The following is a 16,486-nucleotide window of genomic DNA, read 5'->3' as shown; positions in this document are numbered from 1 at the left end:
TGTTCCTTTTGGAATGTATACAAGACCTCATGGTCTCAGGTCCGGAGGCTAAGAAAGCTTCTGCCTGAGACCACGAGAAGACGCTGCTAGTATTGAGAACAATGGACCGTGGGGTGCCATCCTTAAAACCTTAGTAAAGTTCCAGACACTTATTTGGACAATGTGGATTCCTCGGTCATGTGAAACGCACTGACTCTCATATGGCCATGTCTGTAAGGCAAGGCAAGAACCGCACCCTTCAAATTTTTCTAGACGTGTTCCTACAATGAATTTTCCTGGAGCATCTCTTCTACTTGAAAAAGAGCCCTAACCAACTCACTTTTCCTTGTTCGCCATCTTGTCGTTGCAGATTCTTGACGAGTGGTTTGGGCGGACTGTGATCTGCTCCTGCGCAAAGCTCAGCTATGACCATGCCCAGAGCATGATTGAGAACCCCGAGAAGGCGTTTGCGGCAGAGGAAATCCCCACTATCTCTCCCCGGCATTCGGTAGATGAAGTTCGCCAGGCAGTCCTCAACCTCCACCAGATTGCCAAGCAGCTGCGTGAGCAGCGGTTCCTGGACGGGGCTCTCCGCTTAGACCAGGTCAGTCCCGTCCCTGCTTTGTTGTGAGGATGGTTAAGCAATAGCAAGCTCATGCAAACGGGATTAACAGCAGAATCTGCAGGAGGCCCTCAGAAGGAAGGCAGGTCTGAGCAAATACTGCCAGTGCTGAATGCGCCAAGTGCGGTGCCCTCCGTAAATGGTTGAATTCCAGCTCCCATGAGCCTCAGCGAGCACGGCCACTGGCCAGGGATGATGGGAGGTAGCCTAACAATGTTGGGGCGGAGCCACATTGGTCTAGGTAACCCTTAAGCCACATTCAGCCTTTCTCAGTTTGTGGTAAGGATGCTCACCTACCTTATGGAGGTTGTGGTCAGGATTAGCACCTGATAAGGCATCTTGAAGCCCTTTGAGCGCTGTCTAAAGCACTGTATAAATGCTGGCTATCATTGCTAAGTGTGTGAAGGTTATCTCTCATGTTGAGAGGACCGCATCTTTCCATATGAACCTAGCCGCACCCTGAGTCATCTTCTTGAGGCCCTCCTTCGTGTGCCTCCTCCCCCAGAGGTCCGGAGGGTGGCAACATGAGAATGGGTGGCGCTGCCTTCTCTGCAGTGGCTCCCCGTCTGTGGAATGCTCTCCCCAGGAAAATTCGCCTGGCACCTTCATTACACACATTTAGGCGCCAGGCAAAAACATTCCTCTTGGTTAGCTCCCAACAGGCCTTTGGTTGACCTGATTGACATCCTATACGCTTTTAAAATCTGGCTCTTTTGGGGGGGATGTTACTGGGTTATTGTTATTGTTTTTATTTTATAGACTGTGATTTTGTCAACTGCCCTGAGACCTCCGGGTATAGGGCAGTATATAAATTCAATAAGTAATATTAACAGTAGTAACAATAATTGAAGAAGACCATTTAGGTGAGTAACGAGCACGGGGAGAAATTCCCATTGGTGTACTGCATAGACTTGCTGCCTGCTTATCGGAACTGTTGACGGGGGCACCATGGACACATTGTTTGCAATCTAGACTGCCCGGTGCCATGGGCAGAGAGGAGATGCCCGTCTAAGAGGTGGCACAAGCAAATTATCTGAGTAGCACTCTGCAAAACCGGGCCTTTTGCTGCTGTCTTAACCATGTCAAACTTGCAGCTCATCTTGTGGCTTAAGATACCTGCATCGCCCATTCGCTTTTCTGATAAGGGCAGTGGTTTCATAATTTTCCAGATAAGCAGGGGTAGTGATGCATTGGGAACCTGGATGGCAGGAAACCTCTCACTGTCCACGAGGCCAGCATATCTTTTGGATATTTATTTAGTTAATGGCATTTCCAGTAAGCCATCAGAAAATGAGCTTGCAAAGGGAGGAATGGGGTGGGCGAGACTAAAGGTCAGACCATCCAGGTCCTGTCGCTAGGGCAGAAAAGCAGGGTTTGAATGTTTCAGTTGCAGGTGAGACTCACAGATCTGGCTAGTGGCGCTGCCTGTAAGGTCAGAGGCCAGTCTTGGTGCATGAGTGGCGTGGGAAGCTGCCCTTCCCCACACCGTGGAACACATAAAGACGCGAGAGACAAGGCGGTATTCTGGATGCATGTGGGGAGACGGCTTCTCTGTGTCCCCCCCCCCCCCTTTATGGTTTCTCTTCCCAGTGCTCTTGCCTCTCTTGTGGCTGAGTCTCTGGGCTTTTCATTGTTTCCCATTAGCTATGGCACTGAAGCGTCTGAAAAGCGCTTGCAGCCGACCTGTCCACACAAGATTGATTTAACGGAGAACCCTTTTTTTGCTACTGGGAGCTGACCAAGTTCCTACTCTGGAGAGCAAAGAACACCTGCTGGGAGGAGAAAGAGTGATGGCCCAAGAGCCATGCCCAAGAGTTCTCAGAAGTGCTGGGTTCCCCTTGGAGACCAAACAGGGCTGCACTGCTCTTGAACTGCACAGGGATTTGGAAAGGTTTCTTTCCAGGCTTCCCCTTGGCTCTTGCCTGCCTCTCTTGCCTACAAACTTCCCAGAGGCACCTGCACCAGGCTGGGAAACAGAACCAAGGGACTAGAGAGAGGCCTTGTCGTTTGATCCAGCTGCTCAGATCTCCCGGTGATCCTTCCCGCTCCGTTGCCAAATGTTTGAGCGTGGTCAAAAAGTGCATGAGCCCTCTGAGATTATGGGATGCCCTGTCCTCTCGAGCTCGGCTGTTTAACATTAGCAGCAGCAGCAGCAGCTGAGTGATGCCGCAGACCGGCCTCCGGGCACTGGGAAGCCAGTGGAGCATTTCGAAATGAGTCGCGGCGGAAAGATGAGTGGGAAATGGGGCTGTGCAGTAATTTCATTAAAATGAGGAGGCAAAGTGGTGTTTGCTCTACAGGCAATCTGGCCTCCTGCTCCCCTTGGTGATTTCAAACACTGGAACTGCATTCGTTTGATGGGTGGCCTAGTTTTCTGGTGTGTGAAAGGAAAGGGGGAGGGGAGGGTCTTCAAGGAAGCAATATTCCCCCTACCCATTCAGTTGCTTTTGCCTTCTCTTTAAAATGCAAATAGTGGTCATTATATGTATGTATGGGTGTGTTTTCTGAAAGGATAACCTGTGTTGTCCCAGTAGGGCAGTACATTTTAAAAAGCAACTATGAAAATAATGGTTTTAAATGATATGAAAATCCAGTTTAACCAGCTGAAAACATATCTGATGTGAAAACTTGCAGCTCTGTCCACCGGCTCATTCCTGCCTCCCAGCTCACCTGTGAAGGTGACTCACACCTGGCTGAGCCGCCAGATTTTTGTGCTCTGGCTGCAGCAGGTCCTCAGGGTCATTCCAAGACCCCTAACTAGGATCCTTCCAGCTAGAGATGCCAGGCTGGGTGGGTGGAATGCGCAGTGTCATGTTTTCAAAGAAGAGGTGGAGAATAAAACATGGCATTTCCAGGCTTTGAAGATGCTTCTGGTGGAAGTTGGAGACCAGCCCGTTTCCAGCTCTTGCCAGGTTTCAGCAAGTTTATTCATAAGCCCATTCTGTCCCACTTCCTCATCAATGTGCAGTTTTTCTTAAAGAAACAAACTGTACAAAAAGAATGCACATTTATATTTTTCTCAGTGTGAGCATTTCTAAAACATCTCTCCACACACCCCCCCCCTTAAAGTGGCATTTAAAGGGAGTGGGAAGTTGGTACATTTTTCTCCGGCTCAGAATTGTGCTGCAAAGTTTGGAGGCGATGCGGGTTGCGGAAGATAACGCTGCGTTCTGATCTGCACAGCAGACAGATTCCTTCAGCACCTGTAGCTAAAAAGCCTTGGTTTTCAGGTAGAAGCGTTAGAAGTGGCTCCCCTCCTAATGCTTGTGGCACATGTGTGGAGAGGCAAATGGCAAGGTGAGGTATGAGTTCCTTTCCAGGGAAGGGATCTGATGAAACTTGCACCCTCCAGAAGGGGTCCGAAAGCCTCCCATCCTTTTGGTTTCCCGTGGATCTGGGCCAGCCCTCCAGGAGGCTCTTGTGATTTTCTTCCAAGTATTAATTACAGCTGCCGACGTGGCCAGTGTTTTCTTTTCTGTCACCCTGAGTCACTGCGTGTCGAGTGATGTGAGCAGAGGCCGACTTAAGTGGCAACGTGACGCCCGGGTGTCAAAAGTCTGCATTGTTTCACCTGCCAGCAAATGTCTGGGTGAAAGTTCATAGAATTGCAAGGAGACGTGTGGCCTGGAGAGAAGGAGGCGAGGATTTCAGAAACCTTTCTTCCTGCACGCCCAGAAATGCCGACGCTTGGCTCTCAATCTCCGTTATCACCTCAGTGACAACGGTGAAGTCTGCATGGCGCTTTAAGAGAATGAAAAAGCAAGAGAACCCTGTTCTAAGGAGCTTTCACCTCAGTGTCCGGGCTGGACAATGGGGGTGGAGACGCTCCTTCAGGTATACTGGACCGAGGCCGTTTAGGGCTTTAAAGGTCAGCACCAACACTTTGAATAGTGCTCGGAAACATACTGGGAGCCAGTGTAGGTCTTTCAAGAACCAATAAATCTCCATCTGCCTCAGCTCAACCTATCTGTAAAATTTATGGCATCTGAACTGGCCCTCCAAGTTATTTGAGTCTGTCACCGCAGTCCTTCCCTCTAGCATGAACAGAACTCGGGCTTGATTCTACCAAATTGCTTTGGACCGTACCTTCTTACTTGTGCCGGGTCATCACAAACAGGCGATAAACCCTGTTTGTGGATTTCACCACATCAGACTGCAAGTGGGGGGGGGGGATGTTTTATAGGTTGGAGTGTTTCTGTGCATTAAACAATAAATATGCATCCCTGCACACAGAAGACAAGCTTGCCAGGGTAAGGGTTCTGGCCTCACCTCCCTGTCTTGCTGGCTTTCTGAATAAAGTGACTTTTTTTACATGGAGGGGGCAACAGTGGTGGAGGTGCCTCACCTGCATTCCAAAGCAGACCAAGCAGCAGAGAATGTGCTGTTCCTAGGAAACGGGCCTTCATCTTTATTTAGCCTTTGCAAGGCAAACTAGGGCAGAGTTTCAGCCAACCTCTGGTCCACCTGCTGAACAACTCAGTGTGCCACCTTCAGCCTCGGCATTGTGTGTGTGTGTGTTTTAAATTATCACCAGTGAAGATCGCTTAATTGGTCATTGCCCCGAGTCACGGAGCAAAAGTGCATCTCCACGAAAGAGGGAGAGATCTTGGGGCGTGAGGCGCCCCCTAGTGACTGGCTGGTGGCACTGCTGCTTCGCTCTCCCGTTGAGCCAAAGCGCTTGTTCCCCTTCCCCTCTGTTGTGTGGGCAGCACACGCTGCCTTGCGAAAGGGGCACATGTTGGCAGCCATGCGCAGGAGCCTTTCTCAAAGGCTGTGGCTTTGCTCCAAGGCATGCTTTCAAAGGAAGAAGGCGTCCCTTTTTGAGCAAAAGTCCATTTCACTTCCACAGCTTCAGGCGCCGCATTGCCGCGTGTCGTTTACATCTTTGGCATCTTCGCTTCAATGGCTGTTTGGGATTTTGTTATGGGGGCTTGGCTTTGATGTTCCTTGTTGTGGCTTCCTTCATATCGGTTAGTTCAATAGTGATAGCATTGTTGTTATTGTGTTGTGGATTGTAAGCCGCGTTGAGTATCTTTGCAAATTAAGCAGGCTATATATCTACTTTAAAAACAACAACACAAGTATTATTATTAATTAGGTTTCTCTGCTCACACCACAATTCACTAAAACAGGGTTTCCCAAACCGGTCTCCTGTATAACAAGGAAGGAGACGGCAGAAACCAGTGAAGACACAGGTGGGTAATCCTTAGCCTTTTGGCTTCTCTGCTAGAGGCTCCGTAACTCAGTGACAGAGCACCTGCCTTGCTTGCAGATGGTCCCGGGTTCAATTGCTGGCATGTCCAGATGGAGCTGGAGGAGAGCCCCCACTTGAAATCCTGGAGAGGCGCTGTCCGTCAGTGTAGGAGGACCGGGGGTTTGACTCCTGCATAAAGCAGCTTCCTGTGTACCTAAAGACCAGCAGGTGCATCTCAGTTCACTTCCGCTCAGTAGTCAAAGAAGCAAAAAATATAGAACGGAGGAAGGAATTCGGCATTATGGTAATGCGATCTTTCGGCTTGCCAGGCGGAAAAATTCCACCTCTTCTGCCCCTGCAGGCTGTTCTGTGGGTTCTTCTGACTCCCTCCCCAGAGCAAGTTTCAGGGGGCACAGCGGGGAGAAGGAATAATAATAATAATAATAATAATAATAATAATAATAATAATAATAATTTATTATTTATACCCTGCCCATCTGGTTGGGTCTCCCCAGCCACCCTGGGCGGCTTCCAACAAAGTATTAAAATACAGTGGTCTGTTAAACATTAAAAGCTTCCCTAAACAGGGCTGCCTTCAGATGTCTTCTAAATGTCAGGTAGTTGTTCTTCTCTTTGACATCTGGTGGTAGGGCGTTCCACAGGGTGGGTGCCACTACTGAGAAGGCCCTTTGCTTGGTTGCCTGTAACTTGGCTTCTGACAGTGAGGGAACTGCCAGAAGGCCCTCAGAGCTGGACCTCAGTGTCCGGGCAGAACGATGGGGGTGGAGACGCTCCTTCAGGTATACTGGGCCGAGGCCGTTTAGGGCTTTAAAGGTCAGCACCAATTCTTTGAATTGTGCTCGGAAATGAACTGGGAGCCAATTTAGATCTTTCAAGACTGGTGTTATGTGGTCTCGGCCGCTCCCAGTCACCAGTCTAGCTGCCGCATTCTGGATTAGTTGTAGTTTTCAGGTCACCTTCAAAGGTAGCCCCACAAAGGAAAGGTATGTTGCATGAGAGGAAGTCCCTGTGCAGGGTGTTTGCTGCTGGTGCTCATTAGTTGAATCCCGTCCAGATATATAGCTACAGATATCAATTTTGATAGCTGCTGAGATCACTGATAAACTTTTGTAAGAATGAAATCTAACTTGGACCCTTTTATGGTTTCTGCTACTGAAGCTCCAGGTTTGTGCTTCTCCACTGGGTCTACAATAATGCACAAGAAGCGTTGTCTTCCTGGGCTCTCTTACACAAACACATTCACAGACACAATCTTCCACACCAACAGGCCTTGTGTTATCCCCCTTCCCTTCTCCCACCAGCTACATTCAGTGGCTGAATGTGTTAAACTGTGTTAGGCCTCGGGTGCACAGCTGCAGTGCTGACGCGCTGCCCTGGCCCTCACCCCTTGCCAGGCCAACCAACAAGCGGATGGCGGGTGCATTGAAAACATACCTCGGCACTTCAAGCCCAAAAGAAAACGTTTGGTGGGTTCAGTGTTGCTGTAATAGCTGAGCGTTCCTGTCCTGTAGTGCCCACTTTGTGTGCCTGCTCTGTTGCTTCATTCAGCATAGCGAGGGCACTCCTGCCCCGCCTGCCCCCTGGTGCAGATGGCCAGCCCCTCGCCCTCGTCTCCCTTCTCCTTGCCACAAGCTGGTTCGTTCCAGATGCAGCAGCCTCTCAGGTCCAGCACCTGGCAGTGGAGAGAACTTCTGGACTCTCCTCCTCTTGTGCCTCCTTCCGTGTGCCCACAGCCTTTCCCACTGCAAAGGAGCGAACTGGCTGCTTTAATACTTTAGAGGGCTCTGTGTCAGTGATGGATGGGGAGGCAGCTTTCTTTCTGTGGTTTCAAAGGCACAAAGCCTCTGATGCGGAATGGAGTTGAAAAGTCAACTTGGAGCGGGGGGTGGGGTGGGGGGTGAAGGAGGATTCATGGTGTGCCCAGACTGTCAAATCGGGGCACCCTGGGGAACTACCCCTGCTTGTAATACGGAAAGGCGGGAACAATTCCATGGGGTATATTGAGGCTCACTGAATGCCCACTTATTTCTTCAAACCTCCCCCTCCCTTGCTTTTTTTGTTCTGTTTGTCAGTGGCCTTGGGCACATCACTTAATGGAGGATTTGCGGTTTGCCAGCAGCTCAAAGAGGCCCCCCCTCCCTTGAACAATGGAGGTTTCAAACACGTTGGAAGTTTCGTCAGTCTCCTCTCCCAGCACGCATAGCTAATCTTGTTAGAGGTGACCTCCGGGGCTGAGACTTGCATTGTTGCCGAAGTTTTTGTCCAGTGCTTGAGTGACGATCCGCATTGGGGCGCAGTCATGCATCCCCTAATTTAATCACCCACTTTGGTCCTCTGTTCCTCTCCCAGAGGGCCCTGAGTCCTTGGGGGAAACCGATTCCAGCTATTTTGAGAATAGCAGAGGGAAGGGTTTGCAGGAGCTGCTGTTGCTGCTGCTTTGGCGGTCCCTCGTAACTGAGTAAGGTTGTCTTCCATGAACACGGTCTTAAAACAGTGAGTTCGTAAGTGACTGCAGAGGCCAATTCTGGATCCACACGTCCTTCCACAGTGGGGACATAGGTTTCCGGGCGGGAGTTGATCCTGGTGAGCGTTTGCCAAGCGTGTCTTCCTCTTAGCTTGTTTCTCCCTTTTGTCCTGAGTTCCAGCTTCTTCAAAGCCCATGACACCTTCAGTAAAGGCTGTTCTCCCATTGGAGTGCTCACAGGAGCAATAGGGGCTAATTAATGGAAGGCGTTTTTGCCCCCTGCCGCTAATGCTGAATTATCCTGCTTCTCCTCCCTCGCCCTGTGAATTTCTCCTTGAATGCTTTTCCAGGGCAAGAGCCGGGATTGGGGTTGAAGACTTAAAAGAAAACACCACGGATGGAAAATTTGCTGCGAGAGCCGTTCATCTCCTCCTTAAAAAAAAATTAGAATAGAATAAAATAAACTTTTTGGATAAATAATTCGTTTTGAGAGCTCGAGTGTCCATTAAATGTGGTATTAGTTTCTGCTCCTTAAAACCTACTTCTGAAAAGGAACGTGGCCAAATTGCAGGCTGACTTTACCCTACCAAGTTCCCCAGATGTGTGAAACCAGCCAGCAGAAAGGCGTGGGATGCTTGGGAATAGAGCGAGTGCAGGGCTCAGCTCCTTCAAAGAATCATCTCTCCCCCCCCCCCCACCGCTACCACAGTGAGGAGTATTTTTAGAGTTCACCCAGGGAAGCATCTCCCTGCCTTAACACCTGACCCAGCTTCTAGGCTTGTCTTTGTCTTCTTCTCCTCCATAACAGGGTTTGGGGTTCCTGTTGACCATTTGAACCTCGCGCACGCTTAATGTGCTTTGCCGCCTTTGCACTGTCGGTTCTCACAACGACCCTGAGAGGTGGGCCACCAACATTCCCGGTTCACAGGTAGCATAGCCGAGGCAAGAGATGTAGCAAGTTGCCTCGGCACTGTCCAGTGATGCTCTGCAGGGATTGCTTGAAGCAGCCATGTTTGGGGGAGTCCCAGGGAGGAGAGTCCCCCTAGATTTCTGTGCAGTGCCCCTGGGTTCTTCCCTCGTGCACCTTTCTCTGATGATGCAAAGCAGGCATGGCAGCCGACGAGAAGCTTTGGGTGGAGTTTGAACCCAGGGCTCTGTCAGCCTGATGGGCAAACTGCTGCCCTGCGCTGGATCGCCTAATAAATATCCTCTCCTCTGGCTGAGGCCTGGCGCGCGGCGGCCGGTTTTCCATCTGAACTTTCCCACCACTCTTCTTTGTTGTGGTCAAGATTGAGTAGGTGGAAGGAAGAGTGACGTCAAAGTTCCTAGATTTGCAAGTGGCTCTAAAAGCACCGTTTATATTGGAGGCATGCGCGTATATCTATATATATGGAAAAGAAGATGTTTGGCAAAAAAATTGCGATCCTGCCTGTGAACCATGACCACAGCCGCTGAACGGGGGGGGGGGGGGGCAGGGGGGCGGGGAGGGGACCATGTTGAATCTCCAGCGAAGCAGCACATTCAAAAAGAGAAGGTTATAAATGGGGCTCTTTGTGCTCTGAGCTTAAGCAAGTTTTAAAAATCAGCTGCAGGGGAACCCAAATTCCATCCGATGAAAAGCTGAATTTGGGGGGCCCAAATTGATTATGCAAATGAATTGCATTTAAATCCGCTCTCAAGCCCAGCGCAGAGCAAGTCAAAGAGGCACAGAAGCATTCAAGTTTCCTACAACTTTCATCATCCCACCCCCCACTATTTTAAGTTTGGTTTCACAGCCATAGAGACTAGAAACTCTGCTTTAAAAATTTTTTATTGAGGTAGAGGTGTTGAATTTTATACTCTGTATCAGATTATGAGCTTTGGTGGTGTCGCTCACAGAATCCCAGGGCTCACCCACAGCCCTGTCTTTTGGTGTCTGTCCAATGTGTGGCACCTGTATGTTTCCCCATCACACACCCCTTTTTCAAAAGGATGGGTTTTGCCCCCACCCCGGGGCTGTAACTCAGCCACGTTCTCACTTTCCATTCATGCGGGGAAAGATGCTGTGCTGTGTCCACTCTGGTGTGCCTTTAGGAAAGACAGGCTTCTATTTCTGTCAGGTGCAGAAGGTTGCCCTGGGCGCAGAGCCAAGGTTACTGTGACAAAACCCCTTCTCTTAGGGGAAAGTTCATACATTCTTTACTGAAAACAGGCACAGCCAAGTGAAAAGCAGGCTTGGGGCCAGAATGTTTTTAACTTAAACCTTTCGCTGGTCAGCGGACCAAAGGAGATCATCATCCAGATAGGGGTGGTTGAAGCTGCTGGACAGCAGAAGGGTTTACTTGCTCTGGCTAGAAGCAGCTCTTGCAATCTTGAGCGAAAAGAAGCTGCCCTGCTCAAGATCTTTTTGTGCCTAGAGATGCTAGGGACAGTCGGACGCTGCCGCCTACCAGATCAGGCCTAGCTCAGTGTCTATAATTTGTTGTTGTTGTTGTTGTTTAGTCATTTAGTCGTGTCCGACTCTTTGTGACCCCCTGGACCAGAGCACGAAAGGCACTCCTGTCTTCCACTGCCTCCCGCAGTTTGGTCAAACTCATGCTGGTAGCTTTGAGAACACCGTCCCACCATCTCGTCCTCTGTCGTCCCTTCTCCTTGTGCCCTCCATCTTTCCCAACATCAGGGTCTTTTCCAGGGAGTCTTCTCTTCGCATGAGGTGGCCAAAGTCTTGGAGCCTCAGCTTCACAATCTGTCCTTCCAGTTAGCACTCAGAGTTGATTTCCTTAAGAATGGAGAGGTTTAATCTTCTTGCAGTCCATGGGACTCTCAAGAGTCTCAAGAGTCTCCTCCAGTAGCAGCGTCTATAATAAATAATAATAATAATAATAATAATAATAATAATAATAATAATAAAAAAATAAATAAATGTTATTTATACCCCGCCCTCCCTGGCCAGAGCTGGGCTCAGGGCTGCTAACACCAGTAAAATTACAGTAAAAACATAATGGGGTGGGGGGAAACCAATTTAAAATACAGGTTAAAATGCAATTTAAAATGCAGCCTCATTTTAAAAGTACACGCTTCTAGTGAATGGACCCAGGAACTTCTGCATGCAGAGCACATGCTCTGCCCCTGAGCTGTGGCCCCTGCCCCCCAGGAGCATTGGAAGCTTCTTTCGCTGCCCATTCTGCCTGGAAGTGGCTCTCCAGAGCCTTGGCAAGGGCCCTTAGGGTGCCACCTGTGTGCATGGAGCTTTGCAAAAGATAAGCCACGCCCCCTTTCTCAAAACCTGCTGCAGGAGCTAGCGAGACCTATAGTACCTTAAAATCAGAACAAATTCTTCCAAAATGCATAACGACCTTCAACCCATGGCAGCTTGGCTGATCCCCTTTTCCTCCACCCGTTGCCTCTTCCGACCCCGCTGTTGAGATACAGGCTGCATGGCAGGTATTTCTCTTGCAAAGGCAGTTCAGCTTTGGCCCTGCAGATGTTGATGGACAGGGTAGATACCTCTCACAACACATCACACCTTTTAATGGCCCTGTTGAATTCTCAGTCAGGGCAGCCATACGATTTCTCCCACCACCTCAATGCTTGCTTGTAGGTGAAATGAGGACCCCAACCCTCGTCTGTTGCGCAGGACCACAAACCTAGGAGGTGGAGATAAGTTGAGAGGAAGAATTGCACCCTGTTTTAGGGCCTGATCTTCAGCATGCGACACCACACAACTTTGGGGTAAGAACACATGGGAAGTGAGCCTCGGTTTGTTAGTAGGCATTCACCCTGTTCACCAGGAGTGGGCTAGGAATTTCTTCCAGGCAGCCGGACAGAGACGATGCAAATTGGAAGAACGTCAGACTTCCTTTTGCTTCTGACAGTGTGGACAGGCCTGTGGACAGGAGAGCGTTTAAAAATGGAGACCTAGAAACTTACGTTTGACTAACTTTAACCACTGTTGGTTATGTTCCTGCCAAGCCAAGATGCCCCCTATGCCACCTCTGGCATTTTTCTGCTCATGTGGTGTTGAAGGCGTTTGCCACCCTCAAGAAACTAGTCTTCTTGGTAGCTCTTATTCAAGGGCCTACGACATCTTAATTTATCAGCGAGCCTCCTTGGGTAGGTGAGCCTCTGTTGTTCTCAGCCTTCCCAATCCCCCTCATTCCCACCGAATCTGCCCCCCCCCCCGGCCCCCCGGCATGAAGAACAGCCCTTTTGTGCCCAGTGCCAATGAGCTGGAAAGGGCGATTTGTCAGGCACGGAGACTGCTGCGCTGCAGCGCTCTCCTCCGAAGAATGCGGCTGGGTGATGGATGAGCTCCGTGTCTCTCTGCCCTGCCGCAAGTTGAACCTGGTGGCAAGTTGACGGAACAAAATGACGGCAGGCATATATCCCAGAAACGGCTTGTCGTGATGGGATCCAGCAGGGCCTCGCCTCGCTGTCCTTTCTGCGGTCCCCAAGCGCGGAAGCAGTAGTGAACTTTGCCTTTGTGAACAGAGGGGCCTCCTCGGAGGCTTTTGTCAGAGCTCACTTGGACCTGGACCCCCACAAATACGGGGTGGGGTGTTGGGCAGCTGGACCAATTGCTGTCACTCATTATGGTCTGCAGCCTGCGAGTTTAGCATCTAATATTTAGAAATTTCCTCCTTCTGAATAAGACCTCACAAGCCCCGGCATGTCTACTCTCCACAGCAGACCTCCCCCCCCCCCAATATTTAAATTGAATTTTATATCTATTTTTGGTTTGCAGAATAACTGGATGGTGTGAGCCTCCCCTCCCCTTGCCCTATGGTGTGGCTTACATTACTCCATGAGAAAACTGGTCTAGCTTTCCAGGATCGCAGGGATTCAAATGCCCAGCTCGCCACAGGGCTTCCTCCCAAGGCTGCTCCCGATGCAAAATCTGCCTGGATGTCCCGTGAGGGTTTCTGATGAATCCCACTGAGGCGACATCAAGTTGCGGCTGATCGACCTGCACCAGATGAGGCTGAGGCATCGGAACAAACTGGAGAACCCAGCTTGTGGGTGTATTGGGCTTTGGTACACAAATAGCTGGGTTTGAATAAAATTGCAGGTTTGCACCTGTGCAGAGATGTGTGGAGTCTGCAGCAGCTGCACCTTGGGCAATCTTAATTAGGGTCAGGGGAGCTCGGCTGCTTCGATTTCCACTTGCTGCCTTGCAGAGGAGTGCGAATTGGCTCAGCGTCTAATGAGCCGGCATGCTGGCTGTGCAAAGGGCCCACTGGTGGAAGGGCAACTTAATAAAGCCTTTGCTCTTTCATAGGCTGTTAATTTTACTTCTCGGGTTTTCTTCGGGTTCAGCAACTGTCTGCAAATAAAGCCAGTCTCTCTGTGGTGTTTGCTTCATTTGCAAAGGTCAGGTCTGCCGTCCATTCTCCAAAATGTCCAGAAGCGTTGAGGGTAACCTGCGGCTCACTCCAGGAGTCCTCCTTGTGAAAACAGTTTCATTAGCATCTCTGCCACACCTCATCAGGCTAGATCAGAATAACTCCCTCTTCACGCAAGGCAGACTGCCAAGAGGTTATCCAGTCCTGAAGAGCTTCTTCTCTAAGAGCAGTTAGTCTCCCTGGAGGCCATGAGTGTTTGGTGGGGGACAGGACTCCTATAATTGAATGGGGGTGGAGAAAGATTCCCATTCACACAAGACCCATGTGTCCGGGAGAAGATAAATGAGGAATGTGCTCCTTGACATACCAGTTTTTGTGTGTGCAGGAAAGCTTTTTGTTGAAGTAGGGTTATTTGAGAATTTTGCTTCCCAGACTAATGTGCAGATTGGGAGGCGCTTATCCTTCCGATTGTGCTCTGAATTTTGTGTTTCCGTTCTCGGCCTAAAAAGGATGCTGCAAAAATGTGTTTGGGATGGGGGAATGTGTGCAATTTAAAATGTGCGTTTTCATGTCTCTTTTGCTAAGTTCAGAAAGCATGACAGAACGGGCTGGTAATTGAACACATGCAAAATGGGCACATCGTAGAATTGTAGAGTTGGAAGGGACAACGAGGGTCATCTAGTCCAAACCCCGGCTGTGCAGGGAATCTTTTTGCCCAACATGGGGCTCGAACCCACAACCCTGAGATTAAGAGTCTCATGCTCTACCAACTGAGCTATCCCTTGGCACGTCTATTCTTGTGCCGAGACTGGGCAGGAAGAGTTCCATGTCTTATAGAGATATAGAATCAGAATCATAGAATCATAGAGTTGGAAGAGACCACAAGGGCCATCGAGTCCAACCCCCTGCCAAGCAGGAAACACCATCAGAGCACTCCTGACATATGGTTGTCAAGCCTCTGCTTAAAGACCTCCAAAGAAGGAGACTCCACCACACTCCTTGGCAGCAAATTCCACTGTCAAACAGCTCTTACTGTCAGGAAGTTCTTCCTAATGTTTAGGTGGAATCTTCTTTCTTGTAGTTTGGATCCATTGCTCCGTGTCCGCTTCTCTGGAGCAGCACTCTTATCAACTGAGCTATCTTGCTGGCAATGTGTGCCACCCCTAGTTTGACAGAGCATTCATTTGCCAATGTGAATCCTGATCTGTAAGGAACCCTTGGTGAGCATTTGGCCAAGGTGGTAGGATTCTGGGCTGCTTCACTGCAGACAGCGCAGAGGGTGCTCACACACACCCTTCTATTAAAAACCTCCCTGCATTTAATAGACTAGTGGATGAGGGAAAGGGCTATGCTCTATCTTCAACCCTGATATGCTAGAGTAAAGGTAAAGGGACCCCTGACCATTAGGTCCAGTCGTGGCCGACTCTGGGGTTGTGGCGCTCATCTCGCTTTATTGGCCGAGGGAGCCGGCGTACAGCTTCCGGGTCATGTGGCCAGCATGACTAAGCCGCTTCTGGTGAACCAGAGCAGCGCACGGAAACACCACTTACCTTCCCGCCGGAGCAGTACCTATTTATCTACTTGCACTTTGACGTGCTTTTGAACTGTTAGGTTAGCAGGAGCAGGGACTGAGCAACGGGAGCTCAGCCCATCGCGGGGATTCGAACTGCCGACCTTCTGATCAGCAAATCCTACGCTCTTTGGTTTAACCCACACCACCACCCGCGTCCCTGGGTTTTTATTTTAATGTGGCGAAGCATTCAAAAACATGGCATGTGCGCACGCGCAAACACACATGCTACTCTTCCTCCTCCTCTGGGAAGGGCCACAGCTCACTGGTGGAGTTTGCATGCAGGAAATCTCAGGTTTCATCCCCAGGATCTCCAAGTAAGGTAGGAAAAGACCCCCTGCCTGAGCTCCTGGAGAACCACCATCAGTCACAGTCAACAATATTGAGTTCAATGGAACAGTAGAAGGCAGCTTCCTCCATGCCTACAATTGACCAGCCCAGCGCTGCTCTCAGGGACTGTCGGCGCATCATACTTGGGTTGGAGAAAGACTTTTTGCTTAGATTGAATGGGCCTGAGAATCTGGGTGCTCTCTCTCTCTCTGTCCTGTACACACCCGCATTTCCCCCCTTCCTGACACTCTTGTCCCTGTGTGGCTTGGCTCAATTGCTCGATTCATCTGTTTGAGGAACCTGTGGCCCTCGAGGTGTTGCTGGATTCCATCTCCCAGCAGCCCCAGCAGCCAGCATGACCCAGGATGATGGGAAATGTAGTCCCACGACATTCGCATAGCGGCATGGTCCCCAGCCCCTGGCTTAGGGCGATAAGTGTAGGAACAATGGGTGGTTCATTCTCTCCTTAGACCAGGCATGGTTTGGATGGCTACTTCCTAACCTCTTTCCCTTTCAAATCCATTCCAGCTGTTGGGGGGGGCAGCTCTAAGTAAGCCCCAATGTGTGTTTATTAGTGAGTTGCTTGTTCAGAAACTCTACCGTCCTTTAACAAAATCTGTGCAGAGCTGTATTGAATTCCATTCCTCCTCCTCCTCCTCCTCCTCCTCCTCCTCCTCCTCCTCCTCCTCCTCCTCCTCCTCTTCTTCTTCTTCTTCTTCTTCTTCTTCTTCTTCTTCTTCTTCTTCTTCAGTAGTGTAGTAGCCAAATGAGTTTTTCCCTGCCTCAGATGAACTGGCCTTAGATAACACAGGACTTGACCCACTATTCCGAAACCCTTTCTTGGATTTCCAGCAAATAATCTCTCCCAGCCCCTCCTGGGCTCCCCACGTTTTTTCCAGGTCACCCTGTGCAGCCCCCTGCTGGACATGGGGCCAAACTGCAAGCTCTTCCAACTGGCTTTTGGATTAACTCTGTGCCAAAGGAA

At 49.9% G+C, this 16,486-nt stretch overlaps 1 protein-coding gene across 2 annotated transcripts in view; it reads left to right on the top strand.

Annotated features, from left to right (window-relative positions):
* DIS3L2 (DIS3 like 3'-5' exoribonuclease 2) overlaps positions 1 to 16,486 on the top strand; it is a 226,622-nt gene that overhangs the window by 162,587 nt on the left and 47,549 nt on the right. For both annotated transcript variants that reach the window (XM_079977678.1, XM_079977679.1), the window contains exon 14: positions 350 to 583. In XM_079977678.1, the coding sequence (XP_079833804.1) occupies positions 350 to 583 (234 nt within the window). The remainder of the gene's footprint in view (positions 1 to 349; positions 584 to 16,486) is intronic.

Source organism: Podarcis cretensis, assembly GCF_951804945.1.
Source record: "Podarcis cretensis genome assembly, chromosome: 5".
In the NCBI taxonomy this organism is placed as follows: domain Eukaryota; kingdom Metazoa; phylum Chordata; class Lepidosauria; order Squamata; family Lacertidae; genus Podarcis; species Podarcis cretensis.
This window is presented reverse-complemented; position numbering and strand designations above follow the sequence as displayed.